A 16,560-nucleotide genomic window follows, 5' to 3' on the forward strand; every position below is an offset into this window, starting at 1 on the left:
CACGGGCCCACAAGTCAGAGAGACAAAGCAAAACGGTGGTGCAGGGAGAACCTGAAGCGTCAGATCGACATCCAACGGCCAAAAAAATCGTGTGAGCACCAGCCTCAAATCACACGTGTGAGGTTTAGCTTTTACGTCTAGAAAAATCAAAACGACCTACAATTTGGAATGGAGGGAGTACCGATGGCTTCAACTTATGTTATCAACCACTCATCATCATCAAGATCAAGCCACCTGTCAACTTGATCTCTTATAGCACATTCGTAAATTCTCAGTCTCTTCACATTGAGCAAATTCTCCCTTAGTTACGTTACATATAATGCATGACGGTCGTCTGATGATATTTTTTTTCTGCTGCTGTCCGCTTTGGACCGAGTTCCCGTGCAGTAGCTGTTACTACTGCAACTTAAGCAGTGGCCGGGCGTGAGGAGGATCACTTTTCAGTTACCACAGTGCAACTTCAATTACAAGCGAGCGCTAAGTCGCCTCCAGCATGGCAGCATATATGAACAGGGTGACAGATGACGCCACACGATCACACCGGTGAGGACGACACAATTTAAAATTACAGAATAGCACATGTCCAGGAGCATAGGAGATACTACCAACAACGTTGCTTGCACGTGTTACGCGTCGCCGGCCACGCACACGTCACACAAGTGACACGGTAAAAGCTTTACAGTACTCCAGTCAACTTCATCCGCGAGACTGGCGGCGCCCGAGCTTCCACGTTGCGACGACGGCCGCAAGCGCCCGGTGCGCCGGCCCGTCCGGCGCAGCCGCCTTCTCTGCCCCAGCTCGCAGCTCGTGCGCCTTCCTCCGCGCCGCAGCGCCCTTCTCCCCCACCACCAGCTCCCTCGCCACCGCGGCCACCTCCTCTCGCAGCACCATGCCGTCGTCCTCCAGTGCCATCACGCGCAGCTCCACCCCGAGCCCATCAGACGACAGCTTCACCGCGTTCATCCTCTGCTCCGCGAACAGCGGCCACGCCAGGATTGGCACTCCCGCGTCCACGGCCTCCAGTGCCGAGTTCCAGCCGCAGTGCGACAGGAACCCTCCCACGGCGCGGTGGTTCAGGATTTCCACCTGCGGCGCCGACTGCGCCAAGGCGAGACCCATGCCCCTGGTCCTCTCGATGAACCCCTCCGGCAGGTAGCTCAGCGGGTCGTCACCGTGGTCCTTCGTCCCAAAGTAGCCGGCGCTGCTGTCCTTGTCGCTGGGGAGACGCACCACCCACAGGAACCTTTGCCCGCTCGCCTCCATCCCGGAAGCAAGCTCGGCAGTCTGCTGGGATGAAAGTGTGCCACCGCTGCCGAAGCACACGTACAAGACCGAGCCGTCCGGCTGCCCGTCCAGCCACTGCATGCTGCGGTGCTTAGCCGCCTCGTCAGAGCACGGCCGGATGAACGGGCCGACCGCGTAGACCGGAGGGTATACTCCTTTGGCAGAAAGCTCTTCGAACGCCACCAGAGTGTCATGCTCCTTGTCGTCGAAGGTGTTGACGATGAAGCCGTCGGCGCGGAGGTAGTCGAGGCCAAGGTCGATCATGAGGGCGTACACGGGGTTGGTGCGGTCCTGGACGGACTCAACGAGGTCGGCACCGCGTAGCGGCATACACCCCGGCAGGCGCACGGGCTCCGGGAGGTCACGGCACTCGCCGGTGGTCGTCCTGGCAAGCTCTGGTGTGTAGAGCAGAGAGGCCAGGGACATGAGGCTCGACGTGTAGAAGACGTAGCGCGGCACGCCGAGTTCCTCCGCGACAGCGAGCGCCGCGGGGCGGAGCATGTCCGTCAGGAAGGCCGCGACGCCCGCGGGGGAGCCCAGGAGCGAGCGTAGGAGCTCGCGGAGGTGCGGTAGTGTGCGCCGGACGACGGTGATGATGCGGGTCACGAGGTGGGCGTCGAGGGGGAGGTCGTCGAGGGAAACCTCCAGGAGCTTGGCTACGGAGACGCCCAGGGGAAGGGTGGCGAGCGCCGTGGAGTGCTCCGGCGAGGACAGGTTGGTGAAGGTGACGATCATGCGGTGGCGGCGTGCTGCGCGGTGAGCCGCGCCGCGAGCTGGGCCACCGGGACGACGTGCCCGGCTCCTGGGCTGGTGAGCACGACGAAGTGCGGCGCGTAAGCTTGCGCGTGCACCCGTGCCATGCCACAACTAGCAGCCTGGCCTGCGACACCTGCTAAGCTGAGCTTGATTGGCAACTACTGGTGCTAAGAATTGTGCCACGTGCTTGTAATGCCATTACATTGTATGCAATTATAAAGGAGCGACAAACATGTCGCAACCAGCCAATCACTCGTCGCATGCAGGCAGTACTGTAGTAGGTTTGCTTCCGTTGTTTGATTGCCCCCTCCATTCCGTAATGTCCATATAGCATACCATGTACGTACTCATTAAGAGAGAGTAGAGCTTAATTGGTTGCTTGCCAAAACTTGAGCATGCCAAAGTTTTAGTAAGCCAAAACTTGGGAATGTCAAAGTTAAGTTTTGGTGATTTTGGTAAGATAAATAGGAGAAGTTGCCAAATTTTGGTAACCAGCCAAAAAATTGGCTTGCCAAAACTCTAGCATGCCAAATTTTGGCAGCAAACCCATTTTTCCAATAAAAGTTAATATCTCCATTTCGTAATGTCGATAGCATATCATACGTATTGAAATACTGGCAGGTTTCAAATAAAAGCCGATGTGAAATGGCCATTCATGACGTATTAATATAATTAAGAGCAATACACATCGCAGCAGCCCGCCAGCTCGTGGTTTGCAGGTAGCTCTTGTTTCCGTTGTTTGATTATTCATGATACCATTGATGCTCTGAAGTGGAGTTGATCACCATTATTTTCTTAGGGTCCGCTTGGACATCAATACTGGAAGACTTGGTATTAAATTGAGTTCAATACTAAATCAGAGTAGTATCGGTAATAGGTTACAATACCAAATCCATTGTTTGGATGTAGATGAAATTGTTTGATGGAATCAAGGAGCTGACAAATTCCAATTCATGCTTGGATCTCCGCATTGAGAATTAGACCATCTTCTTCTCCTCCTCTCCACCCCAGCCATGCTAACGGCAGACCTCGCTCGGGGCAGAGCTCATCTGCACCTCCCACGCCTCGTCGGAGAAGGCCGCGCCAGAGAAGGTAGCGTCGGCTTCGTCCGGGACGGAGCTCAATGCACGCTCGCCTCCTGGGCGGAGCTCACTCGCGCCGCCCGCTCACCCACTCCACGGGGCACGGGAGCGGCGCAAGGGCGAGGGAATGGTTTTGGGGCACGGAGCAGTGCAGGGGCGAGGGAGTAGCGTGGAGCACGCCAGCGGAAGGGAGGTACGGCGTGGGGTCGCTGACAAAGAGAGGGACGGACGGACGGGGAGATGCAAGGCATGTCGAAGGGGAAGAGGGGAGCGGTGCGAATACGGAGGCAAAGGTGTCAGAATTGAAGAATTGAGGAAGGGGTTGCGGTAGAAGGGTGAATAGCTTTGGTACTGTGACGAAAATCCAATTCACCATCCAAACAACAGGTATTGAGTCCACCTAATACCAATTCCAAATTCTGAGCCTTGATATCTACATTCAAATGGGATGTTATTGTTTTGCGTAGCTCATACGGCCATTTTAGGCCTTCCCACCGAATAATGGACCATTTGATATGTATATTCATATATATCATATATTCTGTTTTCACTATACTAAAACCAAATTTGATCCAGTTCTCCTGTTCTTTTTCTTGGGGCTGAGTTTTTTTAAGAACACGCCCAACGCGTATTTTATTAAGAGAAAATAAAAATCATAAAATTTTAAAATAGTAGCTAAAACACACATACTAGAGACATGGAGAGGAAAATGAAAAATACTCTGAACAAACTCTGAGAAGACTGTGACCAAACACACGCTCGGAGCAAGGGACGCTCGCACGACCATGCAAATGATGAAGAAGCATAGCACATTAGCACCACAACCTTTCGCAGATACGTTGAGCACCGAAGCCATTGTCAGCGGATCCAACGAAAAACCTACAGATATGTGTTGGGAAAACTACCTTCGGAATCCTCTTCGAAGTACAGGGAAGAGAACTAGCCGTAACGTTCGCTCTATTTTCCGTCTGATTCTAAGTGCAGGGAAGAGAACTGACGGAGGACCCTTGGAGTCACGAAGGGGGTTTCGGGAGGAAGCAGAAAAGGACGGCTCACTGGACCCTCGGAGGGACAGGGGTCGCCCGGACGTTGCCGGACCCTCGTCGGAGGAAGCCGTGCGCGGATCTCTTCATGTAATATTTTTGTAAGAATATATATACTCTTCATGTAATTAGTGAATGATTATAAAACAACTAATATAAGTGTTTAGGCTGTTAATGCTTGCTTTTTTTTTTCAGAAATCCATCGGTGAGATATATATAGTTCAAATTGAATCTAGTATTGTACTAAAAAAAATAAGATGGTGTTGAACTCTGACACTCAATTTTTATTAGACCGCAAGAAAAGTTATTGTAACTTATGTGGAAGGATTGAAGGAGTGAACTCAGCCTAGCTAGCTGTCAAGGTTCTTTATGGTGGAATTTGTCCACTCGGATTCGAGTCCTCAACTCAGTACAGGTGGTCGCATTTTTCTTAATTTATTTCAGAATTTAACCGACACTATTCTTTCAGTAGTAAGCAATGTGCTTATTGACGGCGGGACTCTTTCAGTAGTAAGCAGTGTGCTCATTGACGGCGGGACGGAGGCTAGCACTCGGGTAACCCCTCGATAGGTTTCCTTCTTCTTTTCTGCCTTTCTCTTCTTGCTCTCCGCCGCCTTGTTGGACGTTGCCTTCTTCCCCGTCCGTGCTGCCACGAGGGTCTTCTTGCGCATACGCTCGGGGGCTAAGCGGGGGGGACGGTGGCACTCGAGCTCAAAGATCGGGCAAACGGCGACGCTAGAGCTACAGTGTGAAAGATGAAAGAACAGATGGCACGAGTGAAATGGAAGGGATGATTTCCTCCGTTATTTATAAGCGCAGCACAGTTAAAACAGAGGTAAGATTAATGGGAATATTCTGTTTTTAAAACGCTCGAAGATTTCGCACTTGGCCGACGGTTTCCAATTTTTTCGGAAAAAGATAAGGTTACTGTTGGCGAATGGTCACATTGACCAGTGGTTGACCGTTATACCCAAACTAGTCGTGTAACGGCTCGGGGGCTGTGTGCCATGTGCCCATCGGCTAAAAAGTTTTTCTTTTGGGTTTTAACGAAGAACAGATGTGAAATTGCAGATTGACCCTCAGCTTGATTCTTCGATTCAACCTAAGGCTCGGGGGCTACTCCATATGGAGTGCGACTTTCGTCGCACTTCCATATATAAATCGAGATTGAGGATTCAAGACCAAGTTAAATGAAGCTTGAGCACATCCTAGCTGCATGGCAATACTCGAGTACACTTGAAGACTTAACCAGATGGAGTAGTCGAAGAGCACCAAAAACTAGTCGGAGAAGCCTACAAAGGTACTCGGAAATGCTACATTTGACTAAAAAGTACTCGGGAGTTTGTCGTACATACATCTATGGGTCCACCAGAAGGTTTGGACAGTTCTAGATACATAGCTGGACACTGATACGTGTTAGACATGGAGACTACAGTGCAGAACGGCGTGGTCTACATGGAGGACAAGAACTAGTCGAGGATTGGGAAACTACTCGTAACAATTAGAGTAGGAATCACTAGTCGAATCCGACTAGTATTCTTATAAACAACCGACTCGTAACCCTGCCCCCAGCAGTATAAGGTGAGGCAGGGACCTCCTCTAAATAAGTTCAATCCAATACGATACAACCAACACACAGGATGTAGGGTATTACGCAATCTAGCGGCCCGAACCTGTCTAAATCGTGTGTTCGAGTTCACCTTCGAGTTCCTAATCTCAGCGAGCCCCACGCACTAAACACTACCTTAGGCATCCTCTCGGTGATTGCCGGATCTAAATACCGATAGAGGCACCAGTGGTGACTTCGCTAAATCTCAAGATCTGACAGAGGTCATTAAACACTTGATAGAGCCAAGCACTAAAATACCGGTGTTGATTATTTTTGAATTGGTGTCTATTTTGATTTCTCCACACACGTTGAGTTTATATGAATTTTGAGAGTACGGACTTAAATGACACTAAACCCAACGAGCGTGATCGAAGAGGTTCCAATCACAACAGTCACATTCTTTTTTCGGTGCATGATTTGAGGCCCTCTCCCAAGTCCCAACCCCTGCCTTTCAATTAATTGCGTTGGCGTCACATAGGTAGCCCGTAGCCCAACATTAATGCATACCCTGACGGGCCAACGCTCTAGAAGCATAGAGTATCTTCACCTGTAGCATGCAGGTCAACGGATCGAATCATCCCGTGATCCGGGACAGGGACAGGATGGATTGCCGATGGGAGGGGGGATATCTGCCGATTTCGCTCGCTACCCATATCATCTCACCGGCCGGGCCAACGTGCATGTACGCCTGAGTAGCATTGCGCGCACATATGGCAATATAATGTAATTGATCTTCTGTCCTCGCCTTGCAAATTACTGTGTTTATGACGACGGGTTATTGGTTGCGCAGCAGCAGCAGCAGCAGCGTCTACATCATCCGCGCCAAAGTTTGCGTATACAACCAGGTTCAAAATTCATGAACTTTGCAGATGGGCTGGTGCCGTGGTTTTGGTCCTTAAGAATATAGGCCTACCTCCGCATCATGCAAACTTACCACGGCCCAGTATACCGGTCTGGGAATAGGAGGAATTATGTTGATGTGGTTATATTCTTTCGTTTTTTCCTCCCGAGACCTCGCTCGTCGCTACCTCGAGCCCGACTTCTGCATCCGAGAGGGAGTCCGATTCAGGCTTCTGCTGCCCAGCCAACTCCGCCTCCCTTGGCCAGCTATGCAAATTGATGGAGCAACCTCTTATTCTTGTCACGGAACACACGACACGCACATACAAAGGTGATGATACAAACATGGAGACGCAGCAGCGAAGAACAAAGGCACACAGGCATGAATGAATCTGCTTGCTGTCATATGCGCAAGCCTAGCTAGCTAGCTAGCTACGACCCACAAATGGCGCAAGCTCGCGCGGACGCAGCCTTCTTCCACTTACCGGCGACGGCCTGGAACGCCTCTCGCGATGGTCCGTCCGGCGCCCAGGCCTTCGCCGCGGCCTCCCGGAGCTCGCGCGCCTTCTCCCGTGCCGCGGCGCCCTTCTCACCTGCAATCAGCTCCGTCACCGCCGCCGCCACCTCCTCCCTCGGCACAACCCCGTCCTCTTCCCTCGGCCGCAGCGCGAGCCCCACCCGCTCGGACGACAGCATCACCGCGTTCATCCTCTGCTCGGCGTACAGCGGCCATGCCAGCATCGGCACGCCCGCGGCCACGGCCTCCAGCGTCGAGTTCCACCCGCAGTGCGACACGAACCCGCCGACGGCCCGGTGGTTCAGGATCTCCACCTGCGGGGTCCATTCCGCCACGGCGAGCCCAATGCCTCTGGTTCTCTCCACGAACCCTTCCGGCAGGTAGTCTAACGGGCTGTCGCCGTGACCGTGGCCGTGGCCACCACCAAAGAAGCTCGCGCTGCGGTCCTTGTCGCTGGGGAACCGCACCACCCACAGGAACCTCTGCCCGCTGGCCTCCAGCCCGGCCGCAAGCTCGGCCATCTGCTCGGTGGACAGCGTGCCGCCGCTGCCGAAGCACACGTACAGGACCGACCTGTCCGGCTGCTCGTCCAGCCACCGCAGGCAGCTGTGCTCTCCTGCATCACCGCCGCCTGATGAGCACGTACGGACGAAGGGACCAACCGCGTAGGCCGGAGGGTACACGCCTTTGTCGGACAACGCGTTGAACGCCGATATGGTAGCGTGCTCCATGGCGTCGAAGGTGTTGACGATGAAGCCGTCGGCGAGGAGATACCTCCTCCCCACCTCGACCATGAAGTGGTACGCGGGGTTGGTGCGGTCCTGGACAGGGTCGACGAGGTCGGCGCCGCGCAGCGGCTCGCAGCCCGGAAGCCGGATGGGCTCCGGCAGGTCGCGGAACTCGCAATCGCAGGCGGTGGTCTTGTCAAGGTGGGGGAGGTAGATCAATGTGTGCAGCGCCATGACGTTCGTCGTGCAGAAGACGTAGCCCGGGATGCCGAGCTTCCCGGAGACCTCGAGCGACCACGCGCCGAAAAGGTCCGGGACGAAAGCCGCGACGCCGGCCGGGGAGGCGAGCAGGGAGCGGAGGAGGTCACGGAGGTGCGGGAGCGCGCGGTCGACGACGGTGAAGATGCGGGTCTCGACGCGGGCGTCGGCGGGGAGGTCGTCGAGCGGCACCTCGGGGAGCACGGCGGTGGAGACGGACGGCGGGAGCGAGGCCAACGCGGAGGAGTAGTGGACCGCCGAGGAGAAGTTGGTGTAGGAGACGAGCGTGGCGGTGAACTCGGCACCGCTGCCGTGCGCGACGACGCGCCGCGCGAGCTCGGCCATGGGCAGGACGTGGCCTGCGCCGGGGCTCGCGAGCAGCACGACGTGCGCGGCCTCCGTTCCCATGGAAGCAAACAGTCAGTGGGAGTGGGACTGCTACCAGCCTACCACACTAACAGTCTGCCAGAGTTCGATTGCAGGCTTGCAGCAGCAGTGCATGCAGTGGGGTGTACAAGTAGTGTGTCCGGGTGAGGCGGCAAACAAGGATCACTGGTTCCCCAGCGACAAGGACCGCCGCGCCAGCTTCCTCTCGTTGTTATTGGCCTGTTTGTAGTCCATAAATTTGCTCAGAAAAAAAAAACACAAAGCTCACTGCCAATAGACTCAAACCACTCACTGAACACGTGGTTGGTTCGCTGTCGGTACGGGCACGTTGGATATCTGCTGTGTGTGGACTGTGTGGTGCCGCGCTGCCTCTTGCCACACTCGTGTTCTCCGTTCCACGTATGTGATCACATATCACACGGTGCTCTCTAATCATGCATGGCACGGGCCGGGAAGGAGAAGGAAGGTGGGAGACAACGACTATTCCTGATCGGACCCACCTACACTAGCACTAACCATCTCACAAGCGTCGTTTCAGGTGTGAAAAAAGAGTCACAGATCGATCGACTCAAAGTGGCACTACGACACAACACCTCGGCGCGACAACTATGCACTTGCTATATACCATGCCATTCGAGACACGTTCGTTCAAAGTGTGTTCAGTCGACAACGTTGTTGCTGAATAGCTTGAACTGGCCGGCGTCCAGCACGAGCTTGCGGATGGACGCGAAGGCGCCGATGACCCCGACGCCGGCGAACAGGACCATGACGGCCGTGTTGGCGAGGAAGACCGGGGACCGCCTCGGCGGCGCGAGCGCCATGTTGTACATGAGCACGGGGAGCACGAAGTCGAGCGGGATGAACCCGACGGCGCCGACCACGCCCACGATGTCGCCGAAGAAGGGCAGCATGGCGGCCATGAACGCGCAGAAGGCGAGGTACAGCGTCCGGAGCAGCAGCCGCGGGGCGAGGTTCCGGAGGGAGAACCGGTCCTGGGCCGCGTCGGCCGAGCTCTTCTCCATGATCTCGTAGGCCACCTGGGAGTAGACGAGGCCGATGGCGAGGAGCTGGAGGAGGACGAAGAGGACCGCGACGCCCAGCAGCCACGTCGGGGCGAGGGCAGGGCCGGAGTCCGGCATGAGGCTCTTGAGGACGTTGGACTGGACGTGGCTGCCGAAGGCCCAGTAACCCGTGATCGACGAGAGAAAGAACGTGAAGACGATGACGGAGTAGCACAGCACCAGCGCCTTCATCATCTTCCCCGCCGCCGGTGGCGCCAACGTCGCCTGCACGCACAAACGAGTTCAAACTTGTTGGACCGGTAATGAGATTTTAATTACTGGGCTCTATTTATGGGCCTACTGATGCAAGCTCGATGCAACAAGGAGCCCAGCCCATCATGCGAGTTTTACTACAGCCCAATATCATGCTGTCTGGGACAAGATTTAATTTTCCAACTCAGATAGGAGTAATATCTACTTCTACTCAGGACGTCCAATGTTAAATACCTGGATTTCAGGCAGTATGCCATTGCCGAAGACGGAGGCAAGGATGGAAATGGATAGAAAAGCATCGAACGTCTGCTCGGACTTGGACGAGCTTAGCGAGTAGTCCTTCGGAGGAACGTTTTTGGACAAACCTGTCAAGAATGAGGACATAGTTAAACACTAGCACAGCAAGTTACTACTACTCCTAAACAGACTAGGAAAGTTAATGATTTCCATAGGGTGCACTTCATGGCAAAAGAAAAGGTAAAAAGAAAATCTGAAACACATTGGCTAAAAGAAATTCGTTCTGAAACCCAGAGCTGATCGAACTCCCAAAGAGACCCAAGTAGAGATATCTCTGGGAAGAACTTCAGAACTGTGGAGTACAGCTAAAAATGGGTAAAATTCTTATAAACTTCTGTCAGACACCTAAATTCTTAGACACCAGCCTCCTTAATTATGTGTTTTTCGAAAATCACCCTAATTCTCAATTCAAATCATGCAACACATTCATGTGTGCGACGATCTTGTAGACATTCCTGTCGGTGACAATTGTAAACAGTATAACTGTCAGGAAACCGAAGGACATCTTTTAAGCAACATTGTTGTGTTTTGTTGAAGGATGTCAGACTAACGATTCCACGGTGCTAAGGTGTCGGTACACCATTGCAGGTGAGCTTATGCAAATGAAGCATCAAAGCACTACAGAAAAGCTGCGGCTGTAAATAGCATCTTTTCTTTAATTTGTTTCCTTCATCGTACGCAAAGGAACACCTAAACCACAACGAGAAGTACTAACGGGAGATTTAAGGCATCTGATTCGTCAATTATGTCAGCCTAAGTGTTTCAGCCTTTGAGGAATCTAATTCCTCCATCAGGATCATATGGTGTGTTTGGTTTGAGGGTTGAAGGGGGTTCGAATGGGTTGGACCCAGTTAAGGAGATGTTTGGTTGAAAAGTTGGTGGGTTGGATTCATCCCAATAAAGGAATATTCTCCTCAGATGCAGGTTGGATGCATCCGTCCAAAATGAGCAGAGCATCCAACCCATATGCACGGCGTCTCCCACAGTTTCGTCCGAGAGGAGAAGCAGGCGCGAGGGGCGCGGGCCTCTGGCACGGCACAAGGCGGCTCCGGCCATGGGAGAGGCTGGGGCTGGTGTAGGCCGGCGGGAAGGAGGGTGGCGGCCGGCACCGGGGAGAAGGGAGGGGTGGGCGGCGGCGCAAATAGAGAGGGAGACAGCGGCCGCAGGAGCGGCAGGAAGGATGGCAGCTAGGAGTGGCACGAAGGATGGCGGCCGGGAGCGTCGTTGGCTTGGGGAGCTCCACCACCGACCCCGTGAGTTGCTGCGGTGTGGGAAGTCTCAGTGTAGGGGAGAAGATAAGGTGGGGTAAAAGAAAAAAAAAAGAAAATGTTAGGTGGATGATATGTGAGACCTAATGGATGACAGGTGGGTCCACAAATAGATATGGCTAACGGTGTTAAGATGACATCCATCCTAATTTTCTCAACACTACAATCAAACAAAAAAATTGAAACGGACTTATCCGTCTCATCCAAACACGAGATGGGTTGAACCCAACCCACAAAAGTAGGATGAACCCAACACATTCCATATGGTCCTAAACTAAACACATGCAGGAAGATGCGGAATGTATGACCGTACAGTAGGATTATGTAAACAAGGAGAGTTCGGGCAATATTACCTGCACGAATGCAAGCGGCAGCCACAAGGATTGTGTAGCCCAAGCTCAGGATCAGCGAGACGAAGTTGATGTGCCGCAGCGAGTGGAACGACGGTAGCTGGGAGAGGAAGGCGAGCACCACAGCCACGATGATGATGAAGTGGTACAGTTTTAGGGGACCATGGGGAGCAAGGCTCCTGTACATAATCTGCTTTGGGCACCATGAAACATTAGAACATGCAGATAAAAGAAAGCAGGTTTTTGTTTGGTTTTCTTGACATTAAGGTAAGGATTGTTTATGAAGTAACTTACTGATTATTTTCTCAGTCAAACAAATTTACTGAAAAAAAAACATATAGCAACTAGTGAGCTACTTTCAGACACGGCCGATTTCAGTTCTGCTTCTGCCTGTGTTACTTTCTCGCTTCAGCTTACTTCATATTTAGGAGTGTTTATTATAAACCTTCAGGTCAAGTAAAATTTGGCTCTCAGAAAAGGTAGTAGGTGAATCTTGACTGCTGATAAGTGTACACAGTGTGAACACAACCACACGTTCAAGTCTCCCAACACGTCGGAACGGTAAACACTAGAAAATGACACATCAGCACTTATTAGTAGGACCTCGTTTGTTGTTTCTTGACGTGATCGGCTATCATGATTTGGACCTTACAGTGTCTGGCGGATATTTAAATCAAATCAAACGAACTGAAGACCACATATTAGTATGGCTCAACAGAACTGCTAAAATAGTGAAGTGTAGCACGGAAGTTGAAAGAATGAAATATCTCCTTCCCATGTAAAATTTGACTCTCAGAAAAGGTAGATGAATCTTGGCAGCGAAGTGAACACGGTGTGAAATTCAGGGTAGCACAGCCTATACTAGCTTACAACTACATGTTCGAATCTCAACGTCGAAACGCTAAACACTAGAAAATGACCCATAGCGCTTGGCAGGACTACGTTTGTTGTTTATGTAGCGTGATGGCTATCTTGATTTGGACCTTACAAAACTGCTAAGATAGTGAAGTGCAGCATGTTCTAAGTATAAAATGTTATGTGACCACAAGCTTTTGGTTATTGGTATACTACAAATCCCACAAGCAATGCCAATCAGGGTACTACTTGCAACGCTTCAAATTATCCTCCAACGTGTTGGCACGCACGTCACTCTTGCGTCCAACAACAGCCTCCTTCCTTCCTGATTTTCTAGCTAGTGTGAACTTTTTGAAGAATTTTTCTAGTGTCAAGTTTGAGCTGGCCATCCCTATGTGCGTGCGGATTAAGTCATCGCAACAGTGGAGATACAGAGAGCGGTCCTCACTGAAGCAACGCATGTCGATCCACTCTCCGTTCGAGGTAGGCTAAATCTGGGGAGCCGGAGATGCGTGATTTCTGTCGCAGACCCCTGCATTCACACAGACGAACGAGACCGTTTCCACATTTGCGACGGCAACCGTCCGTGGATATTGCTTGTTTATAAAGAGAGTGCGGACTACTACAACTAACTAATTTCATATACGTCCAAGATGATGGAGACGGCATGCAAAAGGACATGACAATTGCCCAGCTCACTAGCTAGGAGTAGATCGGTAAACTAACCCAACGTTGAAAGCTAGCATGAGCTAAGTGAATTTACTTATGCTAAGATTTTCTTGGATGCAACGGCGGCGCACCTCGAGGCAGTCGGCGGCGAGCAGGATGGAGCCGATGCTGACGCCGGTGTTGATGGCGGTCTGCACGGTGACCACGAAGTAGAACATCCACCCGGAACCTGCAATACATTTCCACCAAACACAAATCGCAATTCAATCAGCGGCCACCTCAACCTCACCAACACACCATCTGCTATAATTTAATGTAGGAAGAAGCCGAACGGGAGGGGCGTGCGACACCAGCGCGGGGCCGGCCGGCCGGCCGGGCACGTACAGCCGTGCTCCGTGCCCATGGCGTGCACGCAAACGAACGCCATGGGCGGGCGAAAGGTGTGGGGGGCGCGGGCGCACGGCATTGATGCCGCTGTCGCGCTCGCGTCCCCCACTTCGTGGTCGCGAGCGATGATGCGCCGAACACGTGGGGGATGGGAGAGAGGACTTGCGGTGGATGGCGGTGGTTGATTCGGTTGGTTGGTTTTGGTTGCCGAGATCGGGAGGCGGGTGCGCGTACGTACCGAGGACGTCGGCGGCGAGCTCGCGGAAGCGGATGTGGCGCCGGCCGCGCGCCTCGCAGTGTTCGAGGACGCGGGACATGAGGGAGTACTCGTAGAAGGTGACGGCGGCCATGGCGGAGAGCAGGGTGAGGCCCAGCGCCCACCCCGTCCCGCGCAGCGCGTAGGGGAGCGTCAGCACCGTCGGGCCCACGATCGCCGTCGTCAGGTGGAACCCCGCGTGCCACCACGTACCTGCGGCCAGCAAAACCTGAGATCAATTGGCCGGCCGGGCGGCTCATCCTGCTTAAAGCTGGAATTGAACTCGGCAAGTCATCAGGGACGAGGAAGAGGCGGCGGGTGCATCGCATGCGTACCCTTGGACTCGAGCACGAAGGCGGCGCCGGCGTCGGCCCCGGCCGCGGGTGCTGGCTTGGCGCCGTTGCCGTTGGTGACGCCGGCCTCGGCGTCGAACGCGGCGGGCGCCATGGCCTCGCCCGTCTCGCTCGATGCCCGTGGGCGCAGACGCAGGCGCCTATGTTATGCGTGGACGACACACAGAGAGAGAGACAGGCACACGTACAGTTGCTCGGCGACGCGAGGATCCGATTCAAATCTTAAATCCGACGGGGCGCGTGCGTTGGGGGTGGTGATGGGCGAGTCAATAGCGAGGCGAGGAGATGAAGTGTGCGTGGCGTGGGGGTCTCCGTTGCCGGATCGCCGCTTGTTTTCTTTGGATGGAGCCTTGTGCCCTTGTGCGGTGGCGTGCCCCGTATTTATGCTGCTCGCCGCCGGGCTGCCGCGGCCGGGCTTCGGTTTACGGCCTGGGGCACGCCGCGCTGTCGCGATCGGTCTCGGGGAAACCTTGGTAGATTGCCGGTAGTGGGTTGTTCAACTGATGCGCTCGCTGGGTTTTGTTTTGCCTCCCTTTGCAAATGTATCGTTTCCTCAGTACTGCTGCTGTTGATCTTGGGCCCTTGGCTCTTGAGTTAAATCTATCAGCTCAAATTACTCCGTCCAGTCACGGATACCTGGCGTTTTAGACAACAATATGATTTTTAAGACATGGCTTTATCGAGTACTTTTCTGTTAAAACTAGTATGTGCTATTTCGTTTACTGAAGGAGACAGGCGCACGACATTATGGTGCCCCTGCCTATATTTGTAGGGGGAACGGAGAAGCACGAACCTGGTGATACCCTATGACTCGGCGCTGTTGTCAATAAGCGTCCGCTTGCCAGTGAACTGTTGTTGGTCCTGGAACCTTTCCAACATTTAAATCGGCTGCCAAATTTGATAGATTATGAGTTATGACAACAGCAGCTCAGCAAGTGAGGTGGAGTATTCTCTCGATCCAACCAGAAACTATGCTATGGATCTTGTTCACTCAATTTTTCTTATCAGTATCTCTCTGAATATTGACTCTGGGCATATGTAAAATTGTAATAAATACTTCGTAAAACGTTTGTTGTGCTGCCGTAGTACCGTGTAGATTTAACTCAGATTTTATGACATCTATCTAACGTCTGGGACTTTATTTGGATGTATTATGATGATGGTATTCAGGATTTTAGTTGCTCTTCAGGGATTACTCCATATGTAGGTAACTAGATTCATCCAAGGAAAACAAAGCAGAACTTTTGCGAATAATGTATTCATGCTATTATGAGATAGAAACCTCTTTTAAATTATACTTATTCCGTACCAAATTATTAGTCATTTTAATTTTATTCTAAATCAAATTTCTCCAGATTTTACCAAGATTATAGAAAAATGCACATATATCTGCCACATCAAACTAGCTTCACTTTGATAGTATTTATCTTGATAGTGCATATCTCTTTCTTGAAAAACGTTGTCCTGTGTTCGCCCGCTGACAGTGACTGTGACGACCTTCTGCTGCTTGACTCATCCGTGGAAATATATCAAGACAGCTTTGTTCGCGGATCGAAAGCTTTTCAGGCAAAAGATGAGCAGAAGATGCCAAGAAGAATCCCTCCAAAGCGACAACGGGGCGCGTATTTCCACCGGACTTGACCCTTTGTCCGTAGAATTTGGCATAGCAGCACGGTGTACCGGAAGTCCGGAGCAGCGTATCTCGGCGTACCAATTGGAGGTGACAAAGCGAACGATACCGAGTCTGCCCGCACTACCTGCATGCCGCCGATAGCGCAGCCGTGGAAAAGGCGGCGATGCCTGATGCCATGTTTCCTCCAGCCGATAACGTTCTTTAAGCACGGAGATGTAACTCTCGCTGCGCCTGCTATGACCTGTCGAGGTGCTACTGGGTGAGATTGCACATACCTGGGCCGAAACCGGCGAGGCTGAGCACTTCTGCAGAAATCTCCTTGCAGCATCGTGGACTCGGGTCGCTTCACTGGAATGACGGCGATCTTAGTGGAGGCACAAGAGGGACAAATGCTTAGCAGCATCTCCAAAAATGCCAAAAATACTACCCAAAACTTAATTTTGGGAGTAAATAGAAAAAACACAGCTCCAACGGTTACCTATGCCCAACTTATTCGCACGCCCAATCCCGACGGCAAATGGAGCTATTTTTCCGCAGCGAACCCGCACTCCCAAACGGCGAAATAATAACGAAGCCCACCGATTTTCTTCTCCTCCCGCGCAGAGTTCCTCCCGTAGGCGCCATTTTTCCTCCGTTCATCCGTTTTGCCGCAGGAGGTGACGCCGCGTGCCTTGCACTGCATCACCCTGCCGCCGGCCTCTCCGCTTTCCGCAA

At 52.6% G+C, this 16,560-nt stretch overlaps 2 protein-coding genes and 1 pseudogene across 2 annotated transcripts; all 3 read right to left on the minus strand.

Moving 5' to 3' along the window:
* Positions 1–424: 424 nt before the first annotated feature.
* LOC105914465 lies at positions 425–2,191 on the minus strand (annotated as a pseudogene).
* Positions 2,192–6,882: 4,691 nt separating this feature from the next.
* On the minus strand, positions 6,883–8,834 carry LOC101777737 (hydroquinone glucosyltransferase). Its single transcript, XM_004969135.4, has one exon. The coding sequence runs from the start codon at positions 8,523–8,525 to the stop codon at positions 7,047–7,049; it is 1,479 nt and encodes a 492-aa protein (XP_004969192.1). The 5' UTR covers positions 8,526–8,834; the 3' UTR covers positions 6,883–7,046.
* Positions 8,835–9,024: 190 nt separating this feature from the next.
* On the minus strand, positions 9,025–14,653 carry LOC101778149 (probable GABA transporter 2). Its single transcript, XM_004969136.3, has 6 exons — positions 14,196–14,653; positions 13,843–14,073; positions 13,349–13,446; positions 11,697–11,883; positions 10,013–10,143; positions 9,025–9,790 (listed from the first exon to the last, which is right to left on the minus strand). The coding sequence occupies exons 1-6, from the start codon at positions 14,305–14,307 to the stop codon at positions 9,164–9,166; spliced, it is 1,386 nt and encodes a 461-aa protein (XP_004969193.1). The 5' UTR covers positions 14,308–14,653; the 3' UTR covers positions 9,025–9,163.
* Between the last annotated feature and the right edge of the window lie 1,907 nt (positions 14,654–16,560).

This window comes from Setaria italica, chromosome V (genome assembly GCF_000263155.2).
Source record: "Setaria italica strain Yugu1 chromosome V, Setaria_italica_v2.0, whole genome shotgun sequence".
Classification (NCBI taxonomy): Eukaryota; Viridiplantae; Streptophyta; class Magnoliopsida; order Poales; family Poaceae; genus Setaria; species Setaria italica.

What these genes read in the sequence shown, in the direction of transcription:
- LOC101778149 (XM_004969136.3), bottom strand. Translation starts at nt 14,307, where the DNA reads ATGGCGCCCGCCGCGTTCGACGCCGAGGCCGGCGTCACCAACGGCAAC. An exon ending in TCGCCGCCGACTGCCTCGAG is followed by an intron (nt 11,884 to 13,348) that starts GTGCGCCGCCGT and finishes TGCCCAAAGCAG; the next exon opens with ATTATGTACAGGAGCCTTGC. An exon ending in GCATACTGCCTGAAATCCAG is followed by an intron (nt 9,791 to 10,012) that starts GTATTTAACATT and finishes TTGTGCGTGCAG; the next exon opens with GCGACGTTGGCGCCACCGGC.
- LOC101777737 (XM_004969135.4), bottom strand. Translation starts at nt 8,525, where the DNA reads ATGGGAACGGAGGCCGCGCACGTCGTGCTGCTCGCGAGCCCCGGCGCA.